General features: G+C 45.4%; 1 protein-coding gene across 5 annotated transcripts in view; it reads left to right on the top strand.

The window, feature by feature from the left end:
- NT5DC3 (5'-nucleotidase domain containing 3) overlaps nt 1-17,194 on the top strand; it is a 58,976-nt gene that overhangs the window by 26,458 nt on the left and 15,324 nt on the right. For all 5 annotated transcript variants that reach the window (XM_082349644.1, XM_082349647.1, XM_082349646.1 and 2 more), the window contains 9 exons: nt 1,946-2,020; nt 2,475-2,530; nt 7,712-7,802; nt 8,752-8,889; nt 10,990-11,050; nt 11,478-11,580; nt 11,725-11,826; nt 14,014-14,095; nt 15,351-15,437. In XM_082349644.1, the coding sequence (XP_082205770.1) occupies nt 1,946-2,020; nt 2,475-2,530; nt 7,712-7,802; nt 8,752-8,889; nt 10,990-11,050; nt 11,478-11,580; nt 11,725-11,826; nt 14,014-14,095; nt 15,351-15,437 (795 nt within the window). The remainder of the gene's footprint in view (nt 1-1,945; nt 2,021-2,474; nt 2,531-7,711; nt 7,803-8,751; nt 8,890-10,989; nt 11,051-11,477; nt 11,581-11,724; nt 11,827-14,013; nt 14,096-15,350; nt 15,438-17,194) is intronic.

The raw sequence follows: 17,194 nt of genomic DNA, 5'->3' as shown, positions 1-17,194 counted from the left end.
ACTTCTCACCTCCCCCGCTGCCTGCACCCCGGTCCAAGCCACCATCACCTCCCGCCCGATGGTGCGGTAGCCCCCTGACTGGTCCCCTGGCTTCTATTCTTGCCCCTTAGTCTGTTCTCCATTCGGCAGCAAGAGTGAACCTTTAAACGTTAGTCATCTCAGTCCTGGACGCAAGACCCCCCTCGGGCCTTCCCATCACACTTGGAGTGACAGCAGAGGCCTCTAGTGCTCTGGGCCCCTGGCTTCCTCACCAGCCTCCTCTCCTCCCACCTGCCCTCGCTCTGCTCCAGCTGCCTCGCCGCTCCTTGAACCGCCAGACACGCTCCCACCTTCGGGCCTTTGCACCTGCCAGCCCCTCTGGTGGAACCTCCGGCCTGGTTCCAGGCAACCCGAAGCCTTGCTCCTCATTGTTTTTTTTCCCCTAGATCTCTGAACCCTTGTACTGCGTTCTTTCTGTAGTACTTACCACTATGAGGCACTGTACCATGTGTTGATTTGTTTATGGTTCGCCTGCCCACCACAGAATGGAAACTTCTTAGGGGCAGAGGCGGTGTCAGTTGCTTTTGTTTTTGTTTATTTTAGCTGCGCCATGTGGCATGCGGGATCTCAGTCCCCCGACCAGGGATCGAACCCGGGCCCCCTGCAGTGGAAACGTGGAGTCTTAACCACTGGTCCGCCAGGGAAGTCCTGACAGTGTCAGTTTTGTTCACTGCCACATTCCCAGGCCCTGGCACAAAGTACTCGCTCAGTAACTACTTGACGTGTTCATTGGATTCCACTGTTACGTGGGAGTATAGTGCTTGGTGTAGAATTGCCTGATGCAGGTCATTTTGCCTTGGCTTCGTGTTTTGTGTGGATTTTGGAGAACTTTGTTTCTATACTCTTCTGCCCAGGAGGGAAATAGCATTGAGGGATTTCTTGGCACACGTGGCAGGTATTAGATAAATGAGCCCGAATGTGACATTTGACTCAGCGCTTTGTGCAGCTTGGCTGGAGAACTTGGCGCATGCGGGTCAGCCTGGTGGTTCCAGGAGATGTTCTTGCACACGCGTGACCCTGGCCGTGCACTGGGAGGTAGCTGTGCAGCCATGTAGAGGGGTTTCCTGTGCCCGTTGACAGTTGTGGAGGTTTTTTACGTAAGCAGTTCACATCGTGATTGGGAGATCCTGGGGACACAGCCTCCCTAGACTCAGAAGTCGATATTCTGGCCCGCAGGTGCACGCTCTGAGGGCAGGGGCAGTGGGGAGAGCCTGACCCCCCGCCTCACCACGCCCCGTGCTGTGTGGCCCAGGCCAGGTTGTTTCATCCGGAGCCTCTGAGGTCCCATCTGTCAAATGGGCATGGTGGGGCCAGCTGTGCAGAGCAGCAGACAGTGTGCTCGGTACGTCGGTGCTACCAGCGAGGGAACTGGTGTTCCGATTCTGAGATCTCGGGAGAGAGGGAAGGACTTGGATTCCGGGTGCAGTGGATAAGGAGGGGACTGGGATTTTTGTGTAGTAGGAGGGACAGGTTAATGATTAGGAAATAGCAGGGGAGCTAGGCCGTGTGTTCTGAACCAGGGCTGGAGCTGTACCCGGGAGCCGGGCGCTGAGAGAGGGTGTCTCCGGCCCGAGTGGGAGGAAGGCTGTACCGACGGCTGAGGGGTCCCTGCAGCTGAGGACAGGGGAGAGTTAAGGCCAGAGAAGCCGGGGGGCTGAGGAAGCCGGGGGGCTGAGGCCTCACCTGTGTGCGGGCAGATAAACACGGAGTAGGGCAGAAGGGGTGCTCTGTGGCCTGGAAGCGCTTGGTCTGGAAGCAGAGGGCAAGCTGTGGCCTGTCCCTTCTGACCCCAGCTTCCCACCCAAGTGCACGAGCCGCCTCAGCCTTCGTACAGGGGCCAAGTGTGGATGGCTGTCTTGAACTTCGTACGTCGCCAGCTGAAACCGGTTCCTTTCTTCCTTCTTAGTATCCCGCGGAAATCAGGAAGTATGAGTATGACCCAAACTTTGCAATCCGTGGACTGCATTATGACGTGCAGCGGGTAGGTTGAATTCTCATCCTTTTTTACAGTTAAACGTGTTCGGGGGTAAAATGTACTCTTGATGCTTTTCTTTGCTGAACGTGTAAATTGATTTTAAATTATGTTCTTTGGGGCTGAAGAACTAAACTATCCAAAACATCTTTGGATGAAGTCTTTTTCAAGAGACTGTATTGGAAGAGCATGAATGCATTTAGCCACTGGGAGATACTTGCTTATTTCCAATAGTCAGTCATTTTCAGCATTATGAGGACAAGGTGATTGTCATATCTTTTTTTGCAGACAGGCCGTTTCCTTAATGAGGAACTCAGCAAGCAAACCTTTCAGAAACATACAGGATGCTTCTTTGTTTACGACAACTTGATGTTGATAGGATTTGTGATGACACCTGGCATTTTCATTAAATATGCAAATTGTTGTGCATTATTCACCTGTGTGTGTGCTTGTGTTTTTGAAGGCAGTCTTGATGAAGATCGATGCTTTTCATTACATCCAACTGGGAACTGTCTACAGGTAAGAGTGAGAGGAGGTAAATTTAATTTACCCAAAGTAACCAAGTGGCTTTGCGTTTCAAGACCCCCTGACTGTTTAGTGATGGGAGGGCTGCAGTGTGTGTATCTGTGAATCGTTCACTCATCCCCCCACTCCCTCCCTCATTCAGGAACATTGATCAGGCCACTACCATGTTAGATGCTGATGGTTTGGCTTGTGAGGATGTCTTCAAGGAGCTCGGGATGTAGTTTGGAAGCCACACAAGTAGACCAATGAGTGCAGTCCACAGTGACCCAGGTGATGATGGACCTGTGCTCAGCCGTTAGGGAGCACTTTGGAGGACTCTGGGGAGGACGGGCTCTCCAAAGGCGATGGTGGCCACCTGAGTGAGGGTCCTGCAGAGGAGGTTTGGATGGGGAGGGATCGTGGGGGCAGCTTGTTGTTCCCGCCATGGTAGTTGAGTAGTTTGGATATTAAGACTCTTTTCCTCCTGTTTATTATTGATAGAATTAGTAGAAGTACTGAGCTCAGTGAGAAATCTTGGTAACTTTGAAATGAAGGGTTTTTGCCTTTTCTAGTTCTTAAATTTGTGGGTGGGATTTAGGAGTGTGGTTTGTATTTACATATATATTTGGTATTTTTCTTTCTGTTTCTAAATAATGTGCTTACACTTTTGTTTCCTAATTTATTAATTCTGGACGTTGTCCCTGCTGTGAGGGCTGAGGATTTGGCTCTCCTGCACACGCACCCCCTTCTCCAGCCTCATTCTCCTAACCCTGTTAAGATCTCTCTCTCATTATTTCACCGTTTGCATTATGACTCTTTAGGTCTTGTTCATTCTTAAGCCAAGTAGTGCACTGAGATCGTTTTCTTGTACAGTGCTTGGTTTTTAGGTTTAATAATAACCTCATTTTTTATTTGCTTAGTTTTCTAGTTAGGTATCTCTAGTTTTTTCCTTAATGTTCCATCACAGATATCAAGCATATATTTATTTCCCCACAATTCAAATGTGTTACATAATCTCTCAGTTACTTTTTTTTTTGACTACCTCCTCCTGCTCTGATCTACTCTGATTGTTCATTCTGGGATTTCCATTTGCTACTTTCCCTGTTTCCTGGTTCCCGTCTCTTCCTCTTTCTGGCTTTACTCCCTCATTTTGCTGGAGCACATCCTCCAGTAGCTTCTTGGCGCCGGATATGGCTGATTCTGGGGATCTGTGGTCGTTCGTCAGTTCCTCTTGTCGGTGTCCCCTTGCAGGCCCCGTTCTCAGTGTTGCTCAGTCAGGTGCCTCCTTCTCACCAACTGTTTGTTTTCCAAAAACATGTTGAAATGTCTTATCTGCTGATGTCTTTGCACTCATTTCCTTTGATTTTGAGCAGTTTATTCTTTTACTGTCATTTTAATGGTGTTTCAAAAGGGAGAAGAGGTGGTGGTGGTGACGAGAATAATAATAATATTAGTAATACTAAATAGCAACTAACAAATACTGAGTTTTGCAGTGAGACAGATACTGCCATAAAGGTTTTGAGTTAACTCATGTGATCTTCAAAATAATCTTTTAAGGTAGGTACTATTATTGGTCCCAGAGATGTTAATAAGTAACTTGCCCAAGGCCACACAGAAGTAGAATTCAGACCCAGACAGTCTGGCTCCAGGGTCTGTGCTCTTGACCTGTGTGCAGCAGGCACTTCCGAATGTATGAGGGTTAACTGGAAGTCCTCAGCAGATCTTTCAAATCTGTCCCTCCAATTATGTTTCTACCCTCTGCTCCTGGACTCAGACGCTTATCCCATCTCTCCTGGGCTCTTGTGGTTTTCTGCAGCGCAGTCCATCCTGGACGTAGTTGCTAGACTGATCTACCTAAAGCATTGCCTTCAACAACCCCTCTCTCTTCTGAAATCCTGGATGGCTCCCCACTGTCTGAAGAATAGAGCCCAGATCTCTTAAATTTTCCATCAACCTTCTCTAAACCCTTAGCTTCCTCTTCTGCCATACACACCTCCTTTACTTCCTGGATTGGTTAAGACTCTTGGTTGCAAGTGACTGAGACCCAACTCAAACTGGCTTTTAAAAAACCCCAGTTTGGGCTCGCTCGTTGTGTAGTCTAGGGACAGAGCTTGTTGTAGGTGTAGCTGGCTCCAGGGGCCCAGGTAGTTGTTGTCAGTTCTCTTTCCATCTCTTGGCGTTCCTCCTCTCTGGCTTAGCTCACAGCAGGCCCCTCCGCGTGGTGACCCCTGGCAGTACCAGGCTTCCACCCCCAGCTCCAGGTCAAGGGGAGAAGGGGAGTTTCTCTTCCCAGCAGTTTCAGCCAGTCTCAGGGAGCGGATGCCGGGGCAGGGGCAACAACACAAATATTCCTTTCCTCCGAGTTCTCCTTTCTCACTGCTCGGCATCTGTTCAGGCTGGCGCTCTCCCAGGATGTGGTTTTCCTTCTCCTCTGCTTCTTGAAATCTCACCCATCCTTCTACATGGCTGACTGGTGTTGAGGCCTCTCCTCACCCTCTCAGCCTGACAGGGTCTTCCTCTCCTGTGGTCCATCCCATCCTGTGGCTCCTGATTATCTTGTTCCTTCTTTTGTAGATAAATCATCCATCGTATTAGGGGTGCGGACAGGGCCAGCCAGGAGGAGCCGCTGAGGCATTTAAAGGGGAAGGAGCGCTCAGGTTGAGGTCCTGGGAAGGTCGCTGGGGCCTCGGGGCTGAGAGGGGGTGTGGTAGCCAAAGCAGCAGGGGTGCGTGTGTGGCTCTGGAGTCCCACTTCCTGAGTGTGAACCCCAGCCTCGCTGCTCACGTGTGTGCGGCCTCGAGCCAGTTATCGACCTGCTCAAAGCCTTGGTGTTTACTCCTCTGTAAAATGGGCATGATTCCAGCACCCACCTCCCGGGCGGCCGGTCATTTGGACTAGAGCATGCTTGGAACAGCATAGGCAGGCAAAAATGTCACTTCTCTCCTCTCTCCCCTCCAAAGGGGTAACGAATGAGCAGATGTGGGGGAGGAATGCTTGTGCCTCAGCCTCGTCCCTCTCTCATCCCCGCAGGGTCGCTGCATCCGGCCGGCTTTCCCGCTGTGTGTGTGGGGCTCTGTGCGTGAGCACCGCTGGGCCCAGGGGCGGGCTGGCTCCCCGCCGCGGTCCTGTTTCATACCCAGGTTTTCAGTGCTTAACTGGGAACCTTGTGAAAAGCTAGGATTGTTCCCATCGTAGTCACAGCAGCAGAACTTGGATAGTACTTACCATATACCGGGTGCCGTTCTGTTTATAGCAACTCATTTAATCTTCTCAGTAGGTACCACCAGGAGGTGGGTACTGCTATTGCCCCCGCCCCCCATTTAAAAAATGACACTGACACCCAAAGAGGTTAAATTACTTGTTCCTGGTCCAGGTCATCCCCCCAGCAGGTGAGGGAGCTGGGATTTGAACCCAGGCCAGGCTTTTTCAGGTCTGTGCTCCTACCCTTTCTATTTCTCTTATGCACACAGGGCCACGTAAAGTTTTATTTTGATTTCAGTGCTGGTTTAGGCCGCATTCGGGTGTGGCCGACCGTCTCCCTGAGCCCGGCTCCGGCAGGTCTGTGCGCTGCTCTGTCTGCATGTTTTCAGCTGGCATTTGGTTATGTGGGCCTTAAAGATGCAGCTTGTGTGGCCACGGGCCTGTGAACGTGTCTTCGAGGTGGCAGTGGCTTCTGAAAGACCGGGCAGCCCCTAGGGTGGGGACAGAAAAATAACTCCCCCGGCAGAATCCCTTTACTTTGTATATTCCCTTTCTAGGTGTCAGAGCCTTAGGGGTGTTCACTGCTGACTGCTGCTACGGTAGCCAGAGCTGTCTTCCACGGTCCCTGTCTAGAATGATCCGGTTTAGTCCCAGTGTCTTATCTGATTTCTGGAGCAAAGATAAAGGGAAGTCCAGTGCTCTTTTGTTTTCAAAGGCCAGTAGTTATTTCAAGTTAATCAAGATCAGAGGCAAAATATCAGTGAATCCCCTTGGCTATTTTTAAAATTAAGATAAGGGTAGAGAATGGAAGAAAGAAGCTAAAGTGATATTTTCATTAAAGTTACATGTCACATGTAAATTATGTTTTATACGTAGTTTAATATTGGCCAAGTGTGATAAGCAACCTGTTTGTATTAGTAACTGAAATTCGAGTTGAATTGTTTATACGCCCATTGTAGCACAGCGTGGTGTTTCCATCATTGACTCTGTGGTTTCCTCACCATTGGTATCTGTTTCTCAGGTGCCTTCTCCTCTAGAGAAGGGGGTGAGGAACAGATATTTCCCTTCACAGTTCTCTAGAGGGGCTATTCCAGGGGAGGAAGTCTGAGACCATTAAATCCCACGTGAAAGCACCTGCTCACAGCACGGGTACCAGAGACAGGGATGGAATCCTGGCCAGTCAGACTCCACAATCTTTTTTTCCCTCTGTTTGGAGGAGTTGGATTCATTTACAGATTCTGTTGCAGCTCCTGGAAGCAGGCAGATGGGGGATGTTACCTTTACTTTTTACACATGGGGATACAGGCCATATGTGATGTAGCATTTGGGGTCATTCCTCCCAGAGGTGGTGTCAGGCATCCTGACGTGGTGTTTAGTCCTGGAGCCTAGTGTATGACTCTTTCTGCCTCAGCGCTCACCTTCTTAAGGTAGAGTATCAGAGGGCAGGAGGATGATGGGGACAGACCAGCCTCTCTCTCCCTAATGTATTAAAAACATTAAAAAAAAAACCCCAAAAAACTCACCCCAAAGCAGGTCATTAGGAGGCCATGTACCTTGTTGAGGGAGGCTGTGTGACATGGTGGTTGAAGAGCCTGGGACCCAGTCCTGACCCACCACTTTCTACTTTGGTGACCTTGGGCAAGGTCTGTGACCTTTCTGTGCCTTGGTGGCTTCTGCTGGAAAGTGGGAAGAATAATAGTGCCTCCCTCCTAAGATTGCTGAGAATTAAGTGAATGTGTGGAATTGATTTCTGGCATTCAGCAGGGGCCATGTGGTATTAGCTGTTATTTTTCCTGCTCTCATTACCAGTAGAATGGTAGTAGTAATAGTAGCAGCATCATGCCTGTTATTTATAGCAGTTACCGGTGGCACCTCCTGCCTCTTTGTGACAGCAGCGTCTTGCATCTCAGTTGAAAAATGCCAGCAGTTGCCAGAGGTCTGAAAACTATTGCTCTCTCTAGTTGATGCTAACTGCCCCACCTGTGATTTTCCCAGAGGCCTCAGCGTGGTCCCTGATGAGGAAGTCATTGAAATGTACGAGGGCTCCCACGTGCCTTTGGAACAGATGAGCGACTTTTATGGGAAGGTAATGAGAAATTATTTATTTAATTCAAGCAGCCTGTCTTTTTCCTTTTCGAAACGTGGCCTGGTAGCTTTAGGATCTTGAACTACTAGACTCTCTGCTCATAGGGAATTAGCAAGGACATTTGGGGTTGTGTTTTGAGAGACCCTCGATTTGAGAGAGATGGGTATGTTAGAGTCTCTCCTGGGTTCCTCCATGCTTCTCCTTTCTCAGCCCTTTCCCCCCTACCTGGTGAAGGCTCTGTATACCTTCCTTGTACCCTCTCGCTTGCCACCATCTCCCCGTGTGTGTCCCCACTTTCTGGATTAAGTCACTGGGGGCTGTCGTACAGCAGCTGTTGCCTCCCCTGAGATTAAGGGCAGCACGTCACTTTGTGCCAAAGGGAAACCTCTGCTTTTCTAACTTTTGTGGTCCTCTTTGCCCTCCGAATTTTTGCTTCTTGTACTATTAGATGCGCTCTCTTATTTGCATTATCAGAATGCAGTGAAGATGCCCAATCAGCTGGTAAACTTAGTCTTATAAATCACAGGTGTTCAGAGAAAGGATCTTTTCCAAACTCCCATGTGGGCTGTGGGTGCTCAAATTCAGGAGAGTTAGTGGCTTTTTATGCCATTCCATGGGCAAGAATCAATTTGCTGGCTTCCCTCTGTGTGTGATGAAAGCGTGTGAGCTTTAAGATGGATGGAGCCAAAGGAGAGGAAAGGGAAGGGTGGTTAGACTTTTGGGGGGAAATCAGGGCATTTCCTTGGAAATCCCACTTACACTTAAGAGTGAGACGTCAGCTCTGCCGTGAATGACGAGAAACAAGGTGAATGTTTTTACTTTTTCAGTATTAGAATCTTCCTTTCCTTGTGGGGAGGGAGCCAGATGTTGACGACCAGAATCCCCTGGGTGAACGTAAAGTCTACTGTGGTGTTGGCTCCCTTGCTGAAGCCTTCCTCCCTGCCCGCAGAGCTCCCACGGAAACACCATGAAGCAGTTCATGGACATCTTCTCCCTGCCCGAGATGACCCTGCTGTCCTGTGTGAACGAGTACTTTCTGAAGAACAACATTGACTATGAGCCTGTGCACCTGTACAAAGACGTCAAGGTGGTGTGGACACGGGGTGCCATGACGCTGCACCTCTTCTAGCTCCTCAGCAGAAGTAACAGAATCCCTGGCCTCCCTTGTCGGCTGGGTCTTTGAAATCATCCCTTGCTTGGGATCTCTTTTATTTGTGGTTTAACCCTGAAAAATCCTAAGAAAGATGTTATGTTAGGAGAATTGGAAGTAAGTCAGATTGGTTGGTAAAAGAAGAGGGTACTTGCTATCTGGATTTCCATGTGCGTATATACACACATCATTTATATGACTTTGTGTTTATGTATTTTAATTTACATTCATATGTAAATTAATATGTAAATTCATGTGTCTATAGATATATTCTTTAAGCTGTCTGAACTTTTTTCAGTACTTAAAAATATGTTTATATATTGCTTATTTAATATATATATATATTTTTTTTTGTTTTGTTTTAAAATTAATTAATTAATTTATTTTTGGCTGTGTTGGGTCTTCGTTTCTGTGCGAGGGCTTTCTCCAGTTGTGGCGAGCGGGGGCCACTCTTCATCGCGGTGCGCGGGCCTCTCACTATCGCGGCCTCTCTTGTTGCGGAGCACGGGCTCCAGACGCGCAGGCTCAGTAGTTGTGGCTCACGGGCCCAGTTGCTCTGCGGCATGTGGGGTCTTCCCAGACCAGGGCTCGAACCCGTGTCCCCTGCATTGGCAGGCAGATTCTCAACCACTGCGCCACCAGGGAAGCCCTAATATATATTTTTAATACATATTTCTAAGCATCTATTTATATATTATTTAAATATCTGTATTTTTAAAAGATCCATATGTACATACTACAGTGTTTTTATTATGTGTTCATGACTAATTTTAAGTATTGACTGCCCTGAATCATGGGTTTTAAGAAGGTATAGGATGAATGAACAGTTTCTCAGTATCAGTCTGGTGTTATTTGAACTAAATTTAAATATTTAGTTTTGGTTCTCCGTTTTGCTCACACAAATACTTCATCTTTAAGAATCTTTAAGAATCACTGGTAGTTATGTAGCCCTTAGCATTCATGAGGAAAGATGTTTACTAGAAAGTTTAGTTTTTACTATGAAGTATTACTACCACTAATAGTGAACACACATGTAGAGTTTACGGTGTTCCAGGCACTATTTTTCTGAATGCTTTATGCATATTAACTAATTAAATCCTCACAAGAATGCCCTGAGCTCTTATCACCCTCCTTTTACAGTTAGAGAAATTGAGGCACAGGGAGGTTGAGTAACTTGCCCAAGGACATCCAGCTAGTAAGTAGCAGAGCCTGGATTTCAGGCCAGGAAGTTGGGCTCCGGCTTGCTCTTAACCACTGCCTTCTGCCGATGCGCAGTGGAAACAGGCCTGTGCTGGAAGATAACTGAGGTTGAGTTTACAGTCCAGAGGTGCTCGTTCCCGACGATAAGCACCTACCAATTTTCTAAGGCTTATGACCCAGTTTTTCTGCAGCGCAGTCCCCTGCTACAGGCTCCAGAAAGTTTCCATGTGCCTCCAGGAGTGCCCACCTATGTAGTAGACCTGCTTAGAGCTACCTGAGAGCGGGGCTGTGCTCTGAGCCCTGCCAGGCTTCAGGCTGCCATGCCGCTGGGCTCTTCCTCACGTCTGCCGGCTGGATCACATCTCTGCCCGAGTTCCGAGCTCCTTGACAGTTCCTTGCCCTTTGGTAGCACTGAAGAGAGGAGGATCCCATCATTGTTCTCTGCCCAACAGAACCTGCTGCTGGGGTCCAGGGAAGGGTTCAAAGATGAAAAGAGCAATAATTCCCTTTGTCCAGATGACCTGGAATTATTTGATCATGATACTGCATGTAAATTACTGTTTATCCTGTGGGACTTTATTCAGAATTGTTCATACAAATTACCTCCTCCAAGTGGCTTCTTTGAAAATTGCACTGGAAACTGCTGCTGTCACCATGGAAACTTAAGTTTCTTCCCAGGGGCCACCTGTGATAAATGGACCAGAATTTAGATTTCATTTAGTGCTTGGGTTGCCAGGCTTCTGCAGACAGACATTATCCTGAAGGCCATTTCGCTTGTCCTCTTACTCAGACTGTCTCAGTTATACTCTGACTGATTAAAAACGTATCCTTTGACAGGATTCAATTCGGGACGTGCACACCAAAGGAATCATGTACAGAGCAATTGAAGCAGATATTGGTATGTACCGGATGTTATCATGAAGATCAGCCTTTCCCTTTGCTGTGTAATTACGCAGGCATTTTACTCTCACTCCAGGTGCTGAGCAGGGGCTGTAGTACCTCTTCTGAGTGCAGAGCAGGAACCTTGCATCCTTGCGCCTTAGGTGTCTCCCTCCCCTTTGTCTCAGAACTTGACATAATCCTTTGGAAAGGAGAGGAGCTGGCAGCTGCAGCCACTTAGTTTTTTCCACTTAGACTGAAGAGGCAGGGTGTTGGTTACTGATACACCGAGTACCCATATACTGCCTCGAACCAAGCTTCCTGAAGGCTTTTCTCCCCTCAAGTGCCCTAAACAGTGCTGGACCCATCTGCCCCATTTAGGAAGTGCTTGCAGATTGATTGACTTAACCCTGAAACTCTGTGTGCATTTTTCTCTTGCTCTTTAGAAAAGTACATTTGCTACCCTGAGCAGACCCGTGCAGTGTTGGCCAAACTGGCTGATCACGGCAAGAAGATGTTTCTCATCACCAATAGCCCCAGTAGCTTTGTGTAAGTTCTTCTGTGATTCCTGGCTAGTTTCTGGCTCACTTCCTGTATTCCATGTATTTTGATAGTTGGAAATTCGAAAGAAAATGTTGCAAGAATAGTTAATCCCTGCAGTGTTAGACTAACCTGGCTGAAATATTGTTCTAGGGACAAAGGGATGAGGTATATTGTTGGAAAAGACTGGAGGGACCTTTTTGATGTGGTCATTGTTCAGGCGGAGAAGCCAAACTTCTTTAATGATAAGCGGAGGTAAGTGTCTGTCTTTTTAGGGACTAGATTTTATTCATTTTCTGCTGTGAATACTTACGTAATGTGTCTTGGTGAAATCCAGTTGGAAAATCACAAGCATTTAACATCATAGCTTTTGATTTTTAACCCTTCTAGCAAGTAATTGCAAGGAAGGTGGGATGGGTACATAGCAGACAGCTTACACCTCTTGAAATGGTTCTCAATTCAGTTCGGGCTACTTCAGTCCTATGAGTCAGGCTTTAAGAGAACGATTGACAACAATGAAAATTCCAAACTTAGCGTCACCATAGTAAATTAGATCTCTCGATGCAGAGGCATTGAAGCATAACAAAACAGCAACAGCAAACCACCTGGTGGGTATCTCTTTAAATAGAGCTCTGAATGGTTCACTGACAGTTGCGCTTAGATTTTGCAGAACTTCTCTGCAATACAGGTTTTGCATCAAGTGGAGTAAATCTAGACCAAAACTTAAAGTCCTTCTGCCGCAGTATCCTTGAGCAATAGAGGAATGGGAAAGTTTGGGTTGTGAAGGTGACCGGGGTGTGCTCTTAGCGTTTCGTGACTGAGGGTCAGGGGTCCTAAAAGGTGATTTAACGTGCGGGGCAGACCGGTGCACCAAGAGTCATTCCCCACAAATGTCAGTAGTGTTGAGAGTTACTGCACTAGGATTATAAAAATAATTCGTATTTGTATAACAGTGACCTACTTTTGAAACACTTTTACCCACATTTCTCTGTTCTGAAGTGGGTAACCATGAAGCCTTTCCCTCTCTGCTAGGTGATTTAAAGCATAATAATTCGGTGCCCTGTAGTTAGTGTTGAGTGGATTAAATTCCTCTTACGATGCTAAATTCCAGTTTTCCAAGTGTCACAGTGACTCCTGGAAGAAGAGGCACACCCAAGAACCATGTGCAGAGACTGAGAAATCAAGAGAATGCAGGAAAAACAAGAGTGTTGATCAAAAACAGCTGTAAACACTGGCTTGCTGTTTGGTCCCTGATAAAACGCTCTCCTGCATTTTCTTATTAGATCCCAGCGGGGTGGAGTGGTCAGGGGAAGGGCCCCATCTCTCCTTTCACCTCCCTCCTTTGTCATGTTTATACTCAGTGGCAGGACCCTGTCTTGGATTAGATTTTCCCAGCACAGCGCTCTTCCTTACTCTGGGTGCCTGGATTAAGAATTCTCTACCCCTATTCATCCCCGTGTTATTTATAATGATGAAGGTTAGAAACAACCTAAAGGAACGTCCATATGAGGGGATATTATGCAGCCATTAAAAATGAGGTTTTTTTTTTTTTATGGCAGTGAACATGTTTTACGACTGAAAAAAATGATGTATGCAGGTTACATAATCACATGGGAAATTGCTCACAGCCTTGGAGAAAAGAAGATAACATATTAGTATCTGCAAATGATCCTCATTTTATGTTCATAAAAAAGAGAAAGATAACAGATACATAAAGACTGAAAGATATCCACTGAAATGGTGTGTTTCTACCTGGGTACTGGCATTATGATTTTCCTTTTCTTCATTGTATTTTTCTGCATTTTTCCAGATTTTTTTGCAGTGAGTTTATATTTTTCTAACCAGGAAAGCAATCCAAATAAGTGTTACCTAAAAAAAAGAAAAAGGACAAACAAACCTTGTGTTTTTTGGACTAGCACCCCCAGGGTGAGGAATGAGGCCTTTATTCTTTTTTTCCTATTTTTCCATCATAAAATAATATGCCCAGTTCTCTGATCTCTGATGTATTTTGTATCTAGAGTGGCTGCATTTCAAGTACAAAGGTGGATAAATATACTAAGCAGTATTTCTATAAGCTTTTTTTTGTGTGTGAAAAGTTTTCTACCCGGTTGAATATGTTTAGAAAATCTGGGCTAAAGAGAGTTTCTTTATAGGAGGGCTTTTCAGAGCCATCAGTAACTTTTAAGGAGGAACGGGGATAGTGGATAGTGGATAGTGTTTTCCAAATATATTTGACCCTGGAGTTCTTGTTTTTCATTAACCTTCTTTGGATACTGGGGTCCGAAGTTTGGGGTGTATTGCACGAGGCCCGGGAACGTGATGGTGGGGTCTCGGTTTCGGTTGGCTCCTTTCTGTTCTCAGGGGGTAACCGTGGAGTTTCTCATACAGCACACAGCCTGCACTGCTACCACACGTCATAATGTTTCCCGTTTCTGTTGTTAGACCTTTCCGGAAGGTGAATGAGAAAGGCGTCTTACTCTGGGATAAAATCTACAAGTTGCAGAAAGGCCAGATTTATAAACAGGTATCTCGTGACCCATCTGTCCTTTTTGTTGCTGTGCTTTGTGATCGGTTATAATGATAACAGCTGACATTCGCTGAGGCTTGCCATGTGCCAGGCACAGTCCCGAGGGCTCTGCTTCAATGGACTGTTTATAACTTAGTGGCAGAATTTAAGCTTAAGTCCATATATTTTCAATGTGCTGTGTGTAAATTAGCTCAGAATTGCACAGTTTTTGAAAAAATTTTTTTAAAGCATTTTGTCCATAGGATATAAAATTTAAGATGCCAGTAGTAAACCTTGGAAATTTCTCTTTAGTAAGTGTTTAATCACATGGCATCGTACCCAAATTAGTAATTATTTCCTGATGAACTGTGTTTTATGTACAGTTTTGATGTATTTCAGTATCATATAAAGCTCTCCCGTGTTTGAGTAAATGATTGAATTGCTGTCCAGTTTTGTGTTACTGAAATTAGGTTTTTTTATCTTATCTTTAAACATTTTTATATTTGTGTAATATTTATAACAAAATTACAGAACAGTACTATACAGTTTTTTTTTTTGAAGTACTGATACATTCCTGTTGGATATGTAACAAACTGCTGGATTTAGCACTAAATATATTTTTTAGGCCTGAAAGATTAGCTTTGAACAGCCCTCCAAGTCCAGGAAGTGAGCCTAAGAAAATTATTAAGATGTAGCTAAAGCTTTGCTACAGGAATGTTTATCATGAAGTTACTTACAAAATAGATAACAAGGTAAATGTCCAGCCTCAGATAATTGGTAAAACGAATCATGGTAGGTCTCAGCTGCTAAAACTACATGGCAGGCGAATATTTATTGACATGGTCACAGAATGAACGTTAAGCGTGAAAAAAAAAGATCATTACAAAGATATTCAGTATGAAGCCCTTCTGAAAAGTACATTTGACTTAGAAGAAAGATTTCACATAAAAATGTTTTTTATCTTTATATTTTGATATTTAAAATAAATTGTAAAAGCAAAAACATTTTTTTTAAGTTTTAAAAGCCAGATATCGGGACTTTCCCTAGCAGTCCAGTGGTTAAGATGCCGTGCTCCCAATGCAGAGGGCACGTGTTTGATCCCTGGTTGGGGAACTAAGATCCTGCATGCCGCATGGGGCGGCCTAAAAAATAAATAAGTAAATAAATACTATAAATAGAAATCAAAAAAGAAAAGTAGATATCTTGGGCCATGGGTTATACAGGTCTCTTATTTGTCATACAATATAACACCTGTATTTTTCTGTTATTGCAGGGTAATTTATATGAATTTTTGAAGCTTACTGGATGGAGGGGATCCAAAGTGTTGTATTTTGGTGACCATATATACAGTGACCTGGCGGTGAGGAACCTTTTTTCCTGTTTCTTTGTTGGGGACAGTGTTAGACCCACTTATTGAGGAATTTATCTTTTGCTTAAGACCATTTTCATACTTTCATAAAAGTGAGGAGCAGGCCACATTTCTTTCTTTTTTTTTTAATGTCTCATGTTTTACGCAACAGGATGGATCAGAGTCATGAAATAGATTATTTTTTTGGGGAAATGATGGAAATTAGCAATTTACTCAGTTTATCAGAAAAAATCTTTCCATTTAGGTAATGGTAAGAAATAAATGTCCGTGTTCTTTCCTTTCCCTTTTATTATTAAGCATCAGAAACATACAGATGCTTCGTAAAAATCTCATAAACACCAGTCAGGGTTTCTTTTGCCAGCCAGTCATTTTGAAAGAGTACAAAACTGGCATTTCCAGGAAATAGCTATTATGTGAAAATGAGGCTTTTCATGTCTCTCGGAATGATTAGAGTGTCTCAGGACTTGAATTATGATTTAATCTATAATTGGCGCAGGATTGAGTGAGTCACATCTATTACCACACTTGGTTCTGTGTGGAATGAATTTATGTTTGTTAAGTGATTCCAGGCGAGGTTGCACAGCGCACATTTTGCAAAGTCTGAATGAAGCTCGGTGTCAGGGAGGTAACAAGAGTAGGTCGTGGCCGGCTGTCAAACTCCTCCACTGTTGATATTTCTGAGTATTTTGGCCCACACTGGATTGGCCTCACATGTGCACGTCTGTGTCGCTCTCGTACCATTGAAATGGTAGCTTTAATGGCTGGGCAGTAGGACCATCTGGGAAGCATTTCAGAGCACACGTGCCTGAGCCCCACTGAGGTCTATGGAGTCAAACTTTCTAGAGGTGGTGAAGGTAGAGGGTTGATTCCAGTGCCTGTGTGTAGTGACACCCTTCCCAGGTGACTCCAGTACACGTGCTGCATAATCATGTCTGTCCAATGGGTTGAGGTCTAGTGGCAGGAATCGTGGGAGAATTGGAAAACTGAGGTTTTCATCCCATCTCTGCTCTTGATTAGCTGTGTGACCATGGGCGCATCCCTCAAGCCTGGATGTCTTCTTTTGTAAGAAGAGTGAGATAAGCTAATATATACAAAAGCGCTTAATAAAGTAGAAACAAAGTGCTCCTTTCAGGATGCTGGCACTCCCAGAATGTCCGGCCAGGTGATGTGGCATCACAGCATGTACCTCTTGCTGTGTGGCCTGTGGGCCTTGAGGATATAACTAACTGTTTGCTACCCCGGAGGCATGTAGGTACATGGCCCCATGAGGTGACACACACACAGACAGGTCTTAGCACTATGAGAAGTTTGTCAAGAATGCAGTAGTTTGTCAAATGTGGTCCCCATGACATCGGCATCACCTGGGAACTTGTTGGAACTGCAGATTCTCCGCTTCACCCCAGGTCTCCTGAGTTAAAAACCCTTGGGGTAGGGCCCAGCCATCTGTGTTCTACACAGCTTTCCACACTAAAATTTGATATCAAGATAATGCTGGCCCATAGAATGAGTTAGGAAGTGTTTCCTCTTCTTCAGTTTTTGGAAAAGTTTGAGAAGGATTAGTGTTAATTCTTCTTTACATGTTTGGTAGTGAAGCCATCTGGTCCTGGGCTTTTCACCGTTGGAAGGTTTTTGATTCTCGATTCAATCTCCTTCCTACTTAGAGGTCTATTCAGATTACTATTTCTTCATAATTCAGTCTTGGTAGGTTGTGTGTTTCTAGGAATTTGTCCATTTCATCTAGGTTGTCC

The sequence above is a fragment of the Balaenoptera borealis genome (genome assembly GCF_965194805.1).
Source record: "Balaenoptera borealis genome assembly, chromosome: 13".
In the NCBI taxonomy this organism is placed as follows: domain Eukaryota; kingdom Metazoa; phylum Chordata; class Mammalia; order Artiodactyla; family Balaenopteridae; genus Balaenoptera; species Balaenoptera borealis.
Note: the sequence above shows the minus strand (reverse complement) of the source record. Positions and strands in the feature narration are given on the sequence as shown.